General features: G+C 36.8%; 1 protein-coding gene across 3 annotated transcripts in view; it reads right to left on the bottom strand.

Annotated features, from left to right (window-relative positions):
- DOCK4 (dedicator of cytokinesis 4) overlaps nucleotides 1–18,781 on the bottom strand; it is a 405,833-nt gene that overhangs the window by 289,436 nt on the left and 97,616 nt on the right. For 2 of the 3 annotated variants that reach the window (XM_031455219.2, XM_031455221.2), the window contains exon 1: nucleotides 17,829–17,922. The exons of the other annotated variant lie outside the window; for it this stretch is intronic. In XM_031455219.2, coding sequence (XP_031311079.1) covers nucleotides 17,829–17,907 — 79 coding nt within the window. In that variant the 5' untranslated portion in view covers nucleotides 17,908–17,922. Of the gene's footprint in view, nucleotides 1–17,828; nucleotides 17,923–18,781 lie in introns of those variants that run through there. 3 annotated transcript variants of the gene reach the window in all.

Raw genomic sequence — 18,781 nt, 5'->3', positions numbered from 1 at the left:
TTATTATAGTTGATTTACAATGTTGTGTTAGTTTCTAGTGTACTGCAAATTGATTCAGTTATACATAGATACATATATTCTTTCTCATACTCTTTTCCATTATAGCTTATTGCAAGATATTTAAAATTCGTTTCCTGTGCTGTACAGTAGGATCTTGTTGTTTATCTATTTTATACATAGTAGCTTGCATCTGCCAATCCCAAATTCCTAATTTATCTCCCACCCCACAAAACTTTTCATTTGGTAACCTAACTGTAAGTTTGTTTTCTGTGTCTGTGAGTCTGTTTCTGTTTTGTAAATAAGTTCATTTGTATCACATTTTAGATTCCACATATAAGTATATCATATATTTGTCTTTCTCTGTCTAAGTGATTTCACTTAGTATGATAATCTCTAGGTCCATCCATGTTGCTGCAAATGGCATTATTTCATTCTTTTTGATGGCTGAATAGTATTCACACACACACACTCCCCACATCTTCTTTATCCAGTCATCTGTCGATGGACATTTAGGTTGCTTCTATGTCCTGGCTATTGTAGCATGAGTGAGGGGGTGTCATTGTTAAAGGGTAAAGCTCTATAGTAAGAAAATTCTTTAAATCTCAATTCTACCTCATATTGGAAGACTTAGAGAAAATGACTTAACTTCTCCAATCCTCAGTTTCTTAATGTATAAAATGGGAACAAGAGGAACTACCAGTCTCAGGACTAGGATTAGTGCTCTTATAAGAAGAGATCAGAGAGCTACCTAGGTCTCTTTCTGCCATGTGAGGATACAGAAAGGAGTGAGCTCTCTGTAAACCAGGAATACAGCCCTCACCAAGAAACCGACCACAAGGGCACCCTGATCTCAGTCGGCCAGCCTCCAGAACTGTGGAAGATAAATGCTTCTTGTTCAAGCCACCAGGCCATGGTCATTTGTTTCAGCAGCCCAAACTAACGAACACATTACCATCATTAGCAGTGATGGTGGTGGTGGAGGAGGAGGAGGACATGCAGTGATACATGCATACGTGGGCTGCGGTCAGAGCACAGAGTACCCAACTCAGTGGGAGGAAACAGAAAAGACTTTCTGGAGAAGGAACTACTTACTTAACTAGTAATAGTCAAACAGGCAAAGAAGAAGGAACAGGAAAGATGGCAAACCAAAGATGGTGTTTGTTCGCAGGCATTTTTTCAAAATCAAAAAGAATCCCATTTACAACAGTATAAAGAAGAATAAAATACTTGGGAATTAACTTAACCAAGGAGGTGAAAGACTTGCACAAAGAAAACTACAAAATATTGCTGAAAGAGGTTAAAGAAGGCATAAATAAACATGAAGGTAGGAAGAAGATGTAGTTGAATGGCCCACATTTCTTTGGATTCTTCTTGGAGTGGCAGCCACTGCTAACCTCAGGCAGCCAAGTGCTTAGAATAAAGCACTGGGGCAGAGGATGGTTCATTGTATAGAGTTTCTTGCAATCAAATCAGTGTTTTGAGTTACATGGCAGACAAAAAAAAAAAAAAAAAAAAAAAACCAACAATTTGTTCTACAAAGCTATTCTGTTTTTAAAATAACAGCATGGGTTATAATACAACTTTACCACAGCCCACAATGGGGTTCTCCACCTAAAATATCTGGCATATTTTTGTTGACATCTGACACTGGCATCTTACACAATTTTTGTTTCTGCTCTTCTTAACCATTATTACTTAGTTCTCCTTCATTTTATCTTCCTTCCAACTAGCAGTTTCAAGTACTTTCGGATCAGGAACTTCTACCTCTTGTATCTTCCAAAGCATCCGCCTGGAAGAGTGTACTAAACATGTGAGAAAGATCAATAAATGTTGAGTAAAGAAAAGAAAAAAAAAAAGAATTCTTCAGAATTATTAAGGATCATTTGAAAGTTAAATGACCCTACCAGGTTTAAGTTATAAATCTTTATCATTCCATCACCTAAAGGCAAAAACATTAAAAAAAAAAATCTATCACTTCTCTAACTGGAATGAACTCAAGAATGATTCTCTTTCAATAAGAATGTTATACAAACTGTAAAAGTGTTACATTCTCCAAGCACTCTCCAATCTTCTCAAAGGAATGCAAGTATAATCTTCTTAAATATTTTCTAACCTTTGAATTTATTTTTATTCACAATTACCTGCCAAATTCTTACCTTCTTACTTGCATGTCCTTGCCCTTAGCATGGAAAACTAAAAGCACACTAGCTTTAGAAAAAAATGTACCAGGAGCAATATTTAATACTGTCAGAAATAAAGGGGGTAGAAAATTATCATCTGAGCCTTGTCAAAGGAAGGGTAGAGCCTTACTTCATATTTTCAGTTAAAAAGATTAAACTGATGAAACCCCAAATTACTTCTCTAAGTGTTTAAAATTTTCATAGAATTTCTTGACTCTCATAGGTTGAAGTGAAATACATACTCCTTCATCCTGCTGAACTCCCTTTACTATAAACCGTTGTGAAAATTCACTCCTGAGTCATAATCTGCTAAACGCCATAGCAGCTGGGAATCCGGAATACCTTTGGTTTTTTTTTTCTCAGTGGCTCTAACAAAAGAGCTTCTATTCCTATTTGCAAAGCTCTAATAAACCATAATAGTCCTGCGTACTCAGGAAGTACAAAACGCTGTTAGATTTATCATCTCTTTAGAAATTCTCACGTGTAAAAAAACTATCCACATCCAGATCATCAGCCTGCAAAATAACGTGACAATAGCAAATCATCAACCATTTACTTGCATTTCATGGAATCTTTACTTAACACTTCCATAAGACAATAGTCATGCTAGGCCCCTGTGATCCAGGATGACTTACTGTGTAATTACTGTGTAATTCAGTATTTTTCCAGGTTTTGCCAAGTAAGTAGGATTAAATATTATCTATTACTACCTTCCCAGGCAGGTGTAGGTCAGTGTCTAGTCACAATTAATATTTCTGTATCAACATGTATGACTATCATATCAACAAGTTAGATTCAATTTAATGTCAAATGAGTTACAAAAAGATATCGATTTTGGAGGGATTTGAGGATGACAGATAAATAATATACTACTCCCAAATCAAGGAGCTCACAGTCAGACAAGACGAAGATACCTATCTACTCATCTCTCTGAATCAGTTAATAAGCCATTACCAATCAGCCTCCAGTTCACTCTTCCAGGTTCTGTTCTGGGGTGCTCAGCTGATGCTCAGCAAACCACATTTCTGCTTTCCCAGCTGCTGGCTCCTCTGTCTGCTACAGGGATATTGTGGGAGACAGGAAGACCAAGGGACACACTCCTTCCAGTCTCTGCTTGTTCCCATGTCGCCTCCTCTCTGTTGGCATTTCCTGTGGGTATCATCCAGGCAAGGCCTTCCTCCCCTGGGCAGTGGCAGGTCCCTCCAGCAGTGCTGCAATCCAGTTGGCCCGTTTCCCCACACTAGCAGAACAGACTCATCTAGGGATCAGGAGCTAGCTGGCCACTGGATCCCAGGCCCACAGGGACTCACTTATGACTCAGCAAGGGCAGAATCTTCTCCTCGGGTCTGTTTCAGCTCTGTAAGGCTCCGCGCGAAGTATCTAAGCTTTAGTAACCTAACCACCTTCCCTACAGTTGCTACATCCTGATATTGTTATTACTCCCTTCTTGCTTTGTCAGTTTCCCAGATAACACCTTGATATACCTACTTGATAATCCTTTATACTAAAGTACCTCCGTTCAAATGACTAGTGTGTTTACTGTACCTGATTGGACTCTGGCTGATACACAATCCCTAGCATGCTCCATTAAGTCTGGGAACACAGATTATGCAACAAGATACTATAACAGCAAAGCCAGGGAAAGATACCGAAGGGCTAAGAACTGAACCTGAATCTTACAAGACAAGAAGGCATTCACCCATTAGAAAATGGGAGAAAGGGACATTCTGATAGAACATACAACAGAAGCAACCACACAGAAAAAGCAGAGCCTGCTCATGGAAGTAATTTTTGCAGGGGAAGGAAATACAGCAAGGCTACAGGAGAGACTTTTTGCTGGTTCTAAGAAATGATTTCTGTAGACAGTAGAGAGTTACCGGAGACTCACATGTAGTTCCCTGCTTTGTATGGCACAGCACTGAAGTTAGTATAGAAGACAGCTTACAGAGTAAGTGCAGCATAGAAGAAAACTTGGAGATCAGCTAGAAAGCTTAATGCTAAAATAAAGTCTTTCCTCTAAAAATTTATATAATTTAGCAGGAAATTCAGACACAACTCAAAAAATACTACACAACTAAACATAACTAGATCACAAATTTTGAGTCACACTGGCAGCAAACAACGGAATTTTAGTTCACTTCAAAAAGTGGTATGACAACTTCAATTTCTGAACTCGAGATTTTTATTACCAAGTACTTCCACATAGATCCAACCACCCTTCCGCATATACACATAACCATGATTGTGATTATGCAGATGTTAGTGAGGTTAAACTTTGCCTATATTAAAAAAAAAAAAATCCCTAGAGGAATGCATCTATAATGTTAACAGGAATAAACTCTTCAAGTCCCAAAGAAGTATCCAAACAAATGCAGTGACTATTGGTTTCTTAAGTTGCTTCTCTTTGTATTCCAGTAGCACTTACAATTTTAATACAATTATCATTTACTCGTATCCTTGCATTATCTGTTACTTTATCTTCTCTCTTAAGCTGGATCATAAAATTACTTTGTCAAGGGGAAGCATCACATGTGACACTTTTGTTGTATTCTCCTAGAATCTGTCACTATGAGTAAAAACTCCTAAAATATTTGTTGGCCTCTATGCTAAAAATACAGTATTTTCAAATACTCACTTATAGAACTCTGTAACAAATACTACATGAAATTATTTTGTTAGAACAGTTCTCAATAATTTGAAGTGAACAGTAAAAGTATTTATTTACTTTTCTATCCCATGGAAACAAGCACATCTTGCTTAGAGTAGGCATGTAATACATATTTACTGATTTGTGTTGACTAAGGAAGAAAATTGAGGGTGGTTTAAATATTTTGAAATCAGATTCTTCATTAATTTGGAGTCTAGACAATCAGTGTTAGTAAAGACAAACTGGATTTGGAAAAATAGTTAAAAATTTTGGAACTCATTTTCCTACTAATTAGGTTATTAAAAAAAAAAAGCAGATGAGGAAAGCTTATGACACACTGGCATACTTCCACAGATTATTTGATGATCAAAGACATCTGGCTTCTTTGATTATTTACGGAATTCCTCTGTAAGGCCCACTCGATAATTCCGAAATAGGTTTTGCAATATCTGGACATTGTCCAGGTAGTTGGTTTAATTCACATTTCCCCAAACACTCATCTTATTGGAACTGTGACTATTATTTCTTTATGGTTACAATTAAGTTCTAAGTTCTAGGTAAAGTGTGTCTGGGTTTTATGAAACAAAATGAAATTTTAAAAAATTCATTTTTGATTTAAAACAAATCAAAAAGTTGATTTAAAACTGAAATACAGCTCAGAACCACTCAACTTGTCCTAAGTCTCATTTTTCTGTGTATGATACAGGTAAGAAGTAAACATTTCATGAAGTTTCATTTTCCAGGGAAAAAGTACTATATTTAATCAAGAAGTAATTAAATACACGAGCTCTTAAAGGTTGACAAGTACCAGTATTATTTCCAATAGCATAAAACAATAGTATAGTTTGGAGATTCTTTTCTCCAAAAGATCTGTTAAAAATAAATGTCAAGGTGTATACAGTAAGTAGAGTAGATAGACGTGTTTGATTTTATTTAATGTGATGCCAAATGAGAAAAAGGAAGAGAAAAGTCAATAGGATGGGGAAAGAGCAATTGAATGCCAACCAATATTCAGCAAAGAATGTTAATGTTTGTTAGTAGTCAGAAGTTCAAAATTCAAAAGCAGTACACTTTTCTGATGAAAGTAACCTTTGGGATAAATCTTTTCCTCATCTCCATGATGGAAGTTACATAGTAAATGAAGTTATCCAACAAAGAAAAATGCTCAAAGAGTTAGCCAAATATCCTATTAGCAAAAAATGCAACACATCTGGGCTCTCTGTGAACATTAATGACAAAAATGCAATTGGTATTCACATCTACACAATGGGAAAAATAAACCATATAAAAGGAAACTAAATTAGAACATTCTTTACTTCATACTTCTTATAGTATAAAAATATTTTAAATACTTTAAAAAATAGTCTTTTAAAAACACAGTTTATAAAACAGAAAGTTATAAATTGATACTGCCATGCACTTAAAAATGATGGAGTGTTTAGAAAAAGTGGTTCAATAATAAAGCATTTATAAGCATTCCATAATGAGTTGTGGAACCATGTATTGCAAAATCACGTTTCACAAAATCATGTTTTAAACCATGGTTTGTAACAGATTGCTTTTAAAGAGCACCTATAATTTATTCATATATGTGTGTGTGTGTGTGTATTTTTTTTAATTAAAATTTAAAATTCTCTATTTTTAACATTTTTTAATTAAACTCTTTGGGGGGGGGGGTTAGGTTTACTGATTGATTTATTGACTGGAGGTACTGGGGAATGAACTCAGGACCCCAAGCATGCTAAGCACACACTCTACACTGAGCTATACTCTCCCATTATGTGCATTTTTAACGTGCCAGTTATTTGCCTGCAGTATCACGGCAACATTTTAAGCTGAATGTTGATACTAGAAAGCACTGAGTAATACTTACAATTTTCTCCATAGTCCTCTCAAATTTTTTCAAAATATTATTCATTTTAATAGTTTTGGGAAATAAAACCTATAATCAGTAAACTTAAGGGATAAAAGGTAGCCAAGAAATGCCAAAGCAGTCCCAGAATGAGAATAAACATTAATTACTCTGTGGTAGGTATTCATTAACAGTACAAGCCAACGTGAGTGAAATTCTGACTACTGTATTTATTGAACACATTTTCATAGATGTTACACTATTTATCAATAACATTGACAAATACATAAAATTATTCTCTAATAAAGGGCATACTGATAGGTGGATGAACTCAAGATATATAAATTTATCAAATTCTTAGAATTTTAGGGATAGCAGCATATGAACATAATTTTTTCTTTCCTCCATTTTTTTATTGAGAAATGTTAAAAGATGCTTAATTAATTAATACCCAAACTGGAACTTTCCTTAAACAAACAAGAAGTGCCCTTTGTCTCACATTCTACTCCACTTCTCTCAACATATTGTGTCCCCAGCTAGATCTAATACCACTAAAGCATAGATATTATCTACAACCCCAGGAAATACTTTCTCCTATTACTAACTACCTTCCACTTTGATTCCTATGAAAAAGTATTATGAGTAACAGTTTTATTATTTTGGGAGAAACCTTACAGCTGCAAGCAGGGCACAGAATGACATGGTGATTTAGGGACAGTGTATCTGACCAGGCAGGATTGCTGCAGCTTTCCAAAGGCAGGTGATTGAAGAGTTTGCCAGATTATAAGGGAGAAAAATGCTGTAACATGGATCCAACCTTCTTCCCCAAAGATGATATGGTCAAATAGTACATACACACTGACGTTTACCCCACAATATGTCTACGGAAGCCGACCAGGAAGAGGGCAGAGGCGATGGACGGTCCCGAGTGAGCAGCGCAGGCACGGGAGAAGCTGACGCATCTCACCCGTGCTGTCCCGTGGAGCTGGGTCTCTGTTCTTAACACCTATTGTTACTGCCATGACGATATATTGTAAAGCACTATGCAAGACGGTATCAGGCAGGAAGAGCAAGGTACAACAAAACGCTGTCTAAAAATTACACAAATAAAAGAACAAAACTGCACGTGTGCAAACTGAGGGAGACTTGGCTTACTTGCATTTTGTGTAGAGACCCTAGAAGTTTCACCTGTCTGAAAGTTCAGGCTGAGGCAACAGTGTTACGTGGAAGTGAATTCACCACTAAAAACACAAAACGAGTGAATAAACAAAACTCATGCAATCTTTGGGCCACTATTAGAATTACAGCATCCAGTGCAAAGGTTATTTAAAATCCAGGTGTAACTGCTTATAAATCATAATACACATGAAGCAGACTTCTAAATTGTGGCCATAACAGATAAAATGGCGCTGACAAACCACAGCAAGCCCAGAGCTGAACGAAGACAGAAAGGGGTCTAAAGACCTTGTCCTAAAAGGTATAAAAGGAATTGAAAACTTTAAAGACTAGAAAAGGAAAGAATTCAAGAGCTGACAGAGACGTGGCCTTGGTTAAGTTAATTAACTTCTCTGTGCTTTAATTTATAAGACCGAAATCATAAAAGCGCCTATTTCTTAAGGCTGTGTGAAGATTAAATAAATTATAACAAACACTAGAACAGTGCCTAGCACGTAACTAATCTCAGCAAATGCTCTCTTCCATCAATAACATCATCTTCATTATTTTCTATAGCATCCAGAGGGCAGAATTAGGAGCAATGGGGAAAAATTAAAGGAAAACAGATACTGACTGAATATTAACTACAAATTCTACTTTACTATTTCAGGGATTCCTTCTCTTCATTTTAATCTAAGTTGCAGTCACTTCAGCTTTTAAACTCCTATGCTTCCTTAGTTAGCTAAATTAAACTTCTCTCAGAAGAACTAAATTTAAAGCAATTGCTTTTGTAAACATTTTTACATTAAAAAAGAATAAATAGACTAAGTTACCTACTAGGTAAACATAGATCATTAAACTTTTTTAAAAGTAGGATTTCCAGATAAAATACAGGATGCCCAGAGAAAACTCTAATTCAAAAAGATATTTGCTCCCCAATGGTCATAGCAGCACTACTTAGAATAGCCAAGACATGAAAGCAACCTAAATGACCGCTGACAGATGATTGGATAAAGATGATGTGGTATATACATATACAAAGAAATATTACTCAGCCATAATAAAGAATGAAATGATGCTATTTGCAGCAACATGGATGGACATAAAGATTATCACATATTAAGTAAATCAGATAGAGAAAGACAAATATCATAAGGTATCACTTATATGTAGCATCTTAAAAAATGGCACAAATGAACTAATTTACAAAACTGAAAGAGACTCATAGACATAGAAAACAAACTTATGGTTACCAAAGGGGGAAGAAGAGGAGGGATAAATTGTGAGTTTGAGATTAACATATACATACTACTTATACATAAAACAGATAAACAAGTTTCTACTGTATAGCACAGGGAACTATATTCAGTATCTTCTAACAATATATAATAGAAAAGAATCTGAAAAAGAATGTGTGTGTGTGTGTATATCCATGTGTGTGTGTAAAACTGAATCACTTTGCTGTACACCTCAAACCAACACAATGTTAGAAATGAACTATATATACTTCAATTTAAAAAATTTTTAAAAGAATACAGGATGCCCAACTAAATATGAATTCCAAAAAAAAATGACAAAGAAGTTTTTAGTGTAAGCAGGTCCCCAAAATTGCATGGAACATACTCTTACTAAAAAAAAAAATTTTCACCATTTACCTGAAATTAAATTTTAACTCAGTGTCCTGAACTTTTATTTGCTAAATCTAGCAACTCTACTTAAAAGGGTAAACATTAACAAAACTCTAAGTAATTGAAAATGTTTTCTTTTTTAAACAAAATTTTTGGAAGATCCTTTTTCATTTAGGGTGTTTTCTAACATTGATAGGGAAATGTTACGTATCTGCCACTTTCTGTTTGAACAACATTTCAGAAATGTTCGTCCCTGACACATCCTTCAGTCATAGCTCAGATTTCCTGTGGCGGCTTAAATTGCTCAAGAGGAGGGTATGATCAGCCACGCACTTGTGGCAACTTGTAGAAACATCACTTCCCACTTGGCTAAAGGCAGACAAGACCTTATGGTAGACTTTTTGTTTTCACCTCTGCTAGGCACAGATAACACATTTCCTCTGCTCCAGGAAAATTTACACAACCAAGGTGTCCAAATATTTAAAATGACCACTGTCAAAGGACAAGTCTTCTGCTATTTTCCTCAGGCTCGACAAGTAGAGACACCATCACCTGAATATTATAAACCAGTAACTGGATGGAGACAGTAAGATATTTTGATGTTTCCACAGCATTTATATTTATGTCACTAAAAACTTATATTGTGCTGATTTGCGGGATGGGAAGAATGAAAAAGTAGACCTAAGTAACTGTTCTGCCTATTAAAAAAGATTTTTTATTCTTATTTTTGTATTGAAGTATAGTCGATTTACAATGTTAGTTTCAGGTGCACAGAGAAGCGATTCAGTTATACATATACATACACATATAAATATTTCAGTTTCTTCTCCATTATGGCTCATTACACGAAACTGAATATAGTTCCCTGTGCTACAGAGTAGGTCCTTATTGCTTATCAACCATATAAAAGACGTTTTAAAGGATCCAAATGACTGCTAAAGTATATTTGTGGAAGGTCTGTCACGTGGCCCCAAGGCCACGGGTGGGAGGAGACAAGGGTAAAATCAGTAATAAAAATGCTGAGACATGAAGGGGACCGGGGGTGCTGCCAAAGCCTAGAAAGAAGAAATGAAACAGGAAGAAGGAAGCCCAAATGAGAAGAACGGAAGTCCAGTGGATAATTCAAGAAAGCAGTGAGGTTTGGAGGAACCTGGCATAACGTGGGCAATTGTATTACATGACTAAGTTTCGATATGACTGGTGCTTCTCAAAGTTGGAGGGAACAAACAAGACAAGCCATGTGAAAGTCTTCTGCACACTACAACATCTTTAGGAGATGCTGGTCATCACAGCCATTAATCAGGAAGGCTTGAACCCAGGGCTCAAGGTGAGGGTAGAGTCCCCTAAGGAAGTCTGAGATGGAAAGTGCCCCCAGGGGTAGTCTTTATGTCCTGCAGAACAGACCAGGTAGACAAAGAACATGAAAGAATGACCCACAAGAGGAACTCTTCTAGACAGTCCCCTTGAGAGATGTCATTGTATCTTCATGGTCTTTGAGACTTATTTTTATCCCTTTCTTATTCTATATATTTTATCAGCTGCCTCCAATGCTTCATAAGACCATAATAGAAAAAAAAAATCCAAATCTTTGTAGCTCCAGTTTCTAACACAGGACTCCTCACACAGCTGATGCTTAATACATGTCTATTAAATTAAGTTATTAAGTAATAGTGGCTCCCTTTAGAGAACCAAAAAGAAAGATGGTAACTGAACTTGGGACTCAAGAGTAAAATGCCCTGAGGTACCATAATTCAAAATGTCAAGACCAAAGGAGGCAGGTCAGAGTAACGGGGCACACGGCATTGCGCTCATGGGAATACTCTCTCCAAGGACACCAACACGAGGTGGAGCCCTGCTCTGCTTCTTACCAGCCATGTGACAAACTGGGCAAATCGTCTCTGGGCTGATCCTCTCTGGGCCTCAGAATCCTCATGCATCCAATGGATGTTGGAAGAATTCTGGGCATTAAATGAAATTCCTACCTATGCAGTGTTCTTAGCACCATGCCTGGCATGGAATAAACCCTCAGTAAATGCTAAGAGGTGTAGTGATAAAATATTGAAAAGTGAAAGACTCCTTTTAAGAAACCTATGTCATGACTGGGGTAAGAGAAAACTTTATGCCAAAAGAACCATGCTTTGTGGGACCTCGAATACATCTTATTTTACCCTGAAATTCTCATAAATCGTTTTGTTGGCAGTAAAAGTAACAGCCACCACCACACCCTGTTCTGTGGGTCTGGAAGACCGAGAACCCACCAGGCAGGGGTTGAAAATTCTAAAGGAAAGTCACAGACAAAAGACAAATGGCTAGAAATAGGGGTAGAGGTTTCTGTGGTACAAAATCTACCTTTTTCTCTCTACCAAGGGGTAACAGGATTAGAAACTCCCGAGCAGGCTGGGATTTCCCATCAAATCAAACATCATAATTGTAGTTTATTATAAAATTCTTTCTTCTCCCTGTAAGAATCTAAAAAGCCTAAGGAGAATGTACTGTTAAATTAACCTTCGCTAACAGAGACAGGAAGGCACTTACAGATAGTGGCAACTTCACCTCTCTCTCCCACTTAGATATATTACATTTACTACATTTAAGGCTTTACATACCAAAAAGAAAAAATAAACAGAGAAAGAGAAATCAAAGGGCGAGGAAAATACTAACCACCACAATACTTGCTGAGACATTTCATATAAAAAAATAACTATATGAGGCTGGTAGTTTTTGTCATGTATCTGAAAAATACGTAATTCTGTAAACATGGTAAAATCCTACCCGTTTGATTAAGTTAAAAATAAATTTCGAATTAAGAAAACATGAGTTAATGTTGAACATATTAAAATAAAAAACACTCCATTACTTTTAATTCATTATGGAGACTATAAATTTGAAGTCCATTGGGTCTGCTTTGGTGTGCTTCAGCACACTTGAAATTAGCACTAATTATAATCACCATTGATTACACCCCCCAAAAAATGCTCTAATTTTATAATGGACTTTTTTCCAGTGGTTCATAACACTAATCTTTTTAATAAAGCCTTTCTCCATCGATTGCACTAAGGTAAAGCAAATTTCATCAATGCGTTTTAGACAAAATAATTAGAAATTAGTAGAATTTTATATTAATATGATTTTAAAATAGTTCAAAAGAATTTCACATGTGAACACCACATTTCCTCAAGCTTTCATATCTATCATCCCCACTGGTTACATTTACAAGCACCCAGACACTAGACAATCTGCCCCTCGTTGTTCTCTGAGTTGGATGAAGATACAAGATTAGAATCTGAAAATCTAGAGTTACCAGCACAGTGCATGACCCAGTTACTCTAACAAAATGAATTAACCTCTGTTTCCTAAAGGTTTACCTCTACATTACTGAGTTGCCCTCTTACTCCCAGAAGTCAAATTTCTGGCAACATCAGGGATTCTTTTTAGAACAAATTATATAGAGAAAAGAAAAGAAAAGTTTACCAAGTAACCAAAATAGTCACTAAAATGCTTCACTCCCCAGGAGAAGGCCTTAAATCCTAATATGGAATTTATTTACCCTTACCTGAAAATGATTCCTAAAAGCCTTGGTTATCTGTGGTACACAATGAACAAGCTGAAAGGGTAGGATTGATGGCCAAGTTATTAAATAATAACTGTATATAACATAAAACCACGTTAGATAATCCGATCAATGACTCTAGTTAGCATGACAAATTAGATTACCATTTAGCAAACTCTTTGCTTTCCAGCCTTCATAGAAGAGTTATACTTCCCTGTGGCACTGATATGAGGCTCAGTAAATGACCTACTTTGACCAATGGAATGGAAACAGACATGATACGAGTAGAGACTTGAAACATGCTTGCACGATTGGGCTAGCCCTCTTATCTCTGCCATTACCATGAGAAGAGCTTTCCTTGGTTTGCTGCCTCTTCAGATTGGGCCCCAGAACCTAAGCCTAGTCCACAGTGAGAATGCATGCTCACATAAGCCTGCAACATAACCAACAACACCCCAGGCCAAATAGCATCTGGGGGAATGAGAATGAATGAAAATAATTCTAAGCCACTGAGTTGTAGGATTATCTGTTACATAGCAATAGCTGTCTGATGCATTCAGAAAGGGTTACAAGATGTTTAAGTTGCCTCTGCTTAATGCCATTACATTTTTAGTAAAATTTTTTATCAGAAGCTATGAAAATATGTTAATGTTTAGCATTTGAAGAGAGTAACTTTCAACTGACTGGAAAACTCGTTTTTATGAAAAGCATCCCAAAGCCACTACTTAACAGTGTGATGCATAGTTCTTTTGAGTTGTGTGTCCAGAAAAAGAGAACAAGCACTTTCTTTAAATAAAGTCTGCTTAGCTTTGCTGAACAGTTATACTGGACCCTGAGTTAATATACTTCCATCTGAGGTTTTATACTGCTGACTAGCAATAACAAACAGTCACATGATGCTGTGGACTGAGAAAAGGTTTTCTTCTATTCCCACAAATAAGCCAATGCAGGAAATTTCAAGACCTGAATAATGAAAATGAAAGAAAATCCTTGTTTTCTTAGAAAATCCTTCTTCATGTCTGCACAGAGTGAATTAACAGATTCAGACTTAATGCCAAATCCCATGGACATGACTTGCTACCATTTTCATGCTAACGTTTACTGAACATTTCCCATGTGTGGTGGGGCTTTGTGCTGTAATCACTTCAAGTAAATCACACAACCACTATAAGTGGTACATATTATTACTATCTGCATTTTAAAGAATTAAAGGAAAAAAAAAAACAGAAATGTAAAGAGTGCGAGTAACTTGACCAAGCTATAGAGCTAGGAAGTGGTCATTTGGGAATTGGGAGCCAGTATGTCTTACTCCAGACCAGTGCCCTTATTCATACCCTGTACTGTGAGAAAATGGTTCCAGGATCTTCATTTTAACGTAATCTGCGAGATCTTACCACAAAGCTACCTTCTAATCTTTTCTCCTCAAAAGGGGAGAAGATCTAACATGATAACATTTAAGAAATACACCATTGTTCCCTCTCCACTCCCAAAAGCCTACTTGTAATCAAATAGTCAGGATGCCCACATGGTACTTGCAAACACCCTCTAGAAATCAGTGAACAAGATCAGAGATTAAAAATCTATATTTGATCAAATATTGATGAGATTTTGTCAAAAAGACACAAGGTTGTCAAAGTGGCCTGAGGTATGACAATCTGAGCAAAAAGTATAATGACTCTAAAGGATGGAAAGATATCTAATGTCTAAAAATGCATGAGTTCCTAGTAATACTTATGGGAAAAATTTAACTACTCCTTATTGGAGGTTGCAAGGACATAAAGTGATTACTCCCCAAATTTATAAATATGGAGACAGAATCAAGCATTTATCTTGTCTCTTCTGTGCAAACTGTATGTCAAGGTAATGAAACAGGAGATGAGGAGGAACTGTTCTATAAAGAATTCCACCATATGAGATCGCTCATATGTGGAACCCCCCCAAAAAAGAACAAATACAAAACAGAAACAGACTCACAGACACAGAATACAAACTTGTGGTTGCCAAGGGGGCGAGGGGTGGGAAGAGACAGACTGGGATTTCAAAATTTGTAGATACTGACAGGCATATGCAGAATAGATAAACAAGATTATACTGTACAGCACAGGGAAATAAATACAAGATCTTGTGGTAGCTCACAGCAAAAAAAAAAAAAGTGTGACAATGAATATATGTATGTTTATGTATAACTGAAAAATTGTGCTCTACACTGGAATTTGACACAACATTGTAAAATGACTATAACTCAATAAAAAAAGTAAAAAAAAAAAAAGAAGAAGAAGAAGAAGAAGAAGAAGAAGAATTCCAGCCAATAAATGTAGAAGAAATGACAGAATTAGTAAAAAAAAAAAAAAAAAATTCTAATTCCCAACAGAAAGAATGGATCTGGGTGGTGATTATTAACGGATACTAAGTCCACCAGGTGAGAGGATGATGGGGAACTTCATAATGGAATCTGGATGACAGCATCTCAACCTTCTGATGGATGTACCTCGAGTGGTACCAGTGAAGGAGGGACAGCCAGACATCCTGTCCTAGTTGAAGGAAGGTAAAAGTACACAGCACCACCTAGTAGGTATTTTTTCCCAAAGTAAAGAAATAAACAAACAGGGCAGAATCTAATCATGTCTCTAGACCTAATATCCAACTGACAGAAAATACAAGTTACAGAGAACCAGGGAAAGGGTAACACACACTATGACACAGCGATCAGCCAAACTCAAAACACGGCACATCTGAACCAACAAAAAAGCTCATTGTGCCAACAAATCAATGGCAAAATGGGGAAAAAAAAAAACCCAGAACAGCAGGGGAGGGAAGAACAGTAACAGACTAAAAGATATAAGAGACCCAATAACCACTGCAAAATGTGGCCTCTATTTAGATCCTGAATTGGGACAGAGACAGGGAATAACTATAAAAACTGGATGGACTGTTATATTAAAGCTTGAAATTAATGTTCATTGTATTAGGTATAATGATGAATAATCATTAGTATTTAACAAATAGTCATTCTCAGTTAGAAATGCATACTGAAGAATTGTGAGGTACAAATGGCATGGTATCTAGGATTTGCATTAAAATACTCCAGAAACAGGGGGAAAAAAAAAAGAAAGAACATGTTGTGATATTAGATAAGTAAGACTGGCAAAATGTGGCTAATTCTTGAAGTTCAGAAAATACATGAAGATGCATTTTGCTACTTTTGAAAACATATGTGTTTAAATTTCCAAAATAAGATTGAAAGGGAAATCAAGAAAAACTAATCCACGCTAACAGTTTAGATATGGAGACTGTTAATATGTTTCAGTTAGTGTTTACCTGCCTGCCTCTCTCATTTCTTTCTTCTTTTTTAAAATTATAGCTTTGGATTAAATAGCTAAGGTGGGGAAAAGTTGCGCTTTCTATAACAAGAGAATCAATGAAACAATTTTTTTTTTTAACTTCAAACAGAGAAGACCGATTCATTTCATAAATACTCATTGAGTCCCTACTCTCTCCTCACCAGTCCAAGGCTGTGGGGAAACAGGAGGGTAAAAGACACAGGTTCCTCTTGTTAAACTTGTGGTCACTAAAAATCTGGCAAATATCAGCTTCCCCATTAGGGTCAGGAATAAGGATGTGGTAACAGATGCAATTTCTCAAGTCAACTTGGGCATGTCAAGTGTCAATAAAACCCAGCTCCAAAGTGACAGCTAACTGATTCGGACAGGGTTTACTCTGAATCCATGCCAGACTGCCCAAGCTCATTAAATGTTAACTGTGAATGAATGAAGCACATGCAGGGGAATTAAATTGTACTCAAAAATGAGAATGGGAGTTTTGTCACTGTTTACATGGTCAGTAGCACCAGGGACAGGAAAGCAAGCACTCAGGAGGATGGGAACATTCCACCACGACCACCACCACCACCACCACCACCACCACCGCCACCACCACTCCCAGAGGAAAAAAAAATTCAAAAAAGACAGGATTTCAATGAGGAACACTGCATGCTAAACCCTGTGCAAGAAGGAAGAAAAGTCAGAAAAACAAAGAGGAAACTCTTAGGCTTCTCAGTTCTACATTTTGTGGTGCAGACAAGACAGCTCACCACACCAGGGCTGTGGTAAACCATTTCATTTTTACATCCCAAGAAGCCAGCTGAGATGCTGTCAGTCTCCAGTATTGACCTCTCTTCTCAACTGCAAATTTCCACTTATTCAGTTTCCTACTCCAAAGGATCGTTATTAAACTGAGGCAGGCGAACCTGCTAGTTAACATCACACATTGGACTGCCTGAGACTATCCTAGCTTTGCTACTTGGTTGCTCTGTGACCTTAGGCAAGTTCCTTAACTTCTCTGAGTCTCGCTTTCCTCATTTATAAAATGGGAATAATACTAGTATCTACCACTTAGGGTGACTGAAGGGATTAAATAGGTTAAGTGCACTTAAAGAGCTTACAACATGTCTGGCAAGTAGTGGGTGCTAAGGGTGTCTGTTATATGCTGGCAATGTCAAAGACACACTGGATTTTCAAGACTTGATTCCAAAAAAAGAATACAGAACACCTAAATTTTTATGTCAGTTTATATTGAAATGATAATATTTTGAACATATTGGGTTAAATAGTCTCAGAATTAATTCCACCTTTTTTACTTTTAGTACTTTTTAAACTTTTTAGCAGAGCTACTAAACATTTTAAAATAGTATGTGTGACTGGCATTTTATTTCTACTGGACAGGGTAGCTCTAGAAGATTGATCTTTGAAATGAGAGTTCTATCACCCTTCCTCCCTTTTCAGAGCTGCAAATTAGGTTTACTCGAATTTAAGAATACCTGTGTATATATGATCAATTAGGTAATCTCCACCACCATCACACATTCCACAGCCCTGAAAAGAGCAGAAGATATTCATGACTTACATTTCTCAGGTCTTTCTTCACCTAGAGGAGAAAGCTCCAGCCCTCAAACCCCCAGTTAACAATGTACATGATCCTGAGATTTGAAATGAATGGTAGATCCATAATTGACACCCAGAATCTTTCCTGCACCTTCTGAAGGCATCACCATTTGGTGGGGAGGGGTAAAGCTCAGTGGTAGCTCAGCACGCATGCGGTCCTGGGTTCAATCCCCAATACCTCCATTAAATAAATAAATAAATAAACCTATTTACCTCCCCATCTCCTGACCAAAAAAAAAAAAAAAAAAAGGTAGTAGTATTTTTAAAAAGGAGGCACTGAAGGCATCAAGGACTGAAAAGCATCAAACCTATAAAGTCCACTTCATAAGCTTGTTATCTATGAGTATCAGCAGAGCAACCTAATCAGCCTTATCTCCGCCCACTCCCTTTTGATCACATCAGCAAGCCAAGCTGCACTCTGTCCTAGGTGGGATGCTCTCAGTGACTCACCCAAAAAAGAACAACAACAACAACAACAACAAAAAAACACTCAGCAAGCAAACAGCTAAAGGTTTCTGTGTGTGTGTTGTTAACAGAGTCAGGTCCACTTTCAGCTCTGCTCTCTAACACCCGGCATCCTCACTAAGGCTGGTTGTGCAGTAACTTTGTTTAACAAATGAAGATGCTGGGGATTGGCATGAACTATTTCTTGCTTAACACATTGTAAATATTCACATTCTGCCTCATATTCAACCACCACAGAGTATGTGTGCTCCACTGGTCTGTCATCTCTAAGGAAATAAATGAACATTTACTGTGTGCTTACCAGGTACGAAGCACTATTTCGAGTTATCACATTTTATGTTTTAATCCCCTCAACAACCCTGTG

The sequence above is a fragment of the Camelus dromedarius genome, chromosome 7 (genome assembly GCF_036321535.1).
Source record: "Camelus dromedarius isolate mCamDro1 chromosome 7, mCamDro1.pat, whole genome shotgun sequence".
Taxonomy (NCBI): domain Eukaryota; kingdom Metazoa; phylum Chordata; class Mammalia; order Artiodactyla; family Camelidae; genus Camelus; species Camelus dromedarius.
Note: the sequence above shows the minus strand (reverse complement) of the source record. Positions and strands in the feature narration are given on the sequence as shown.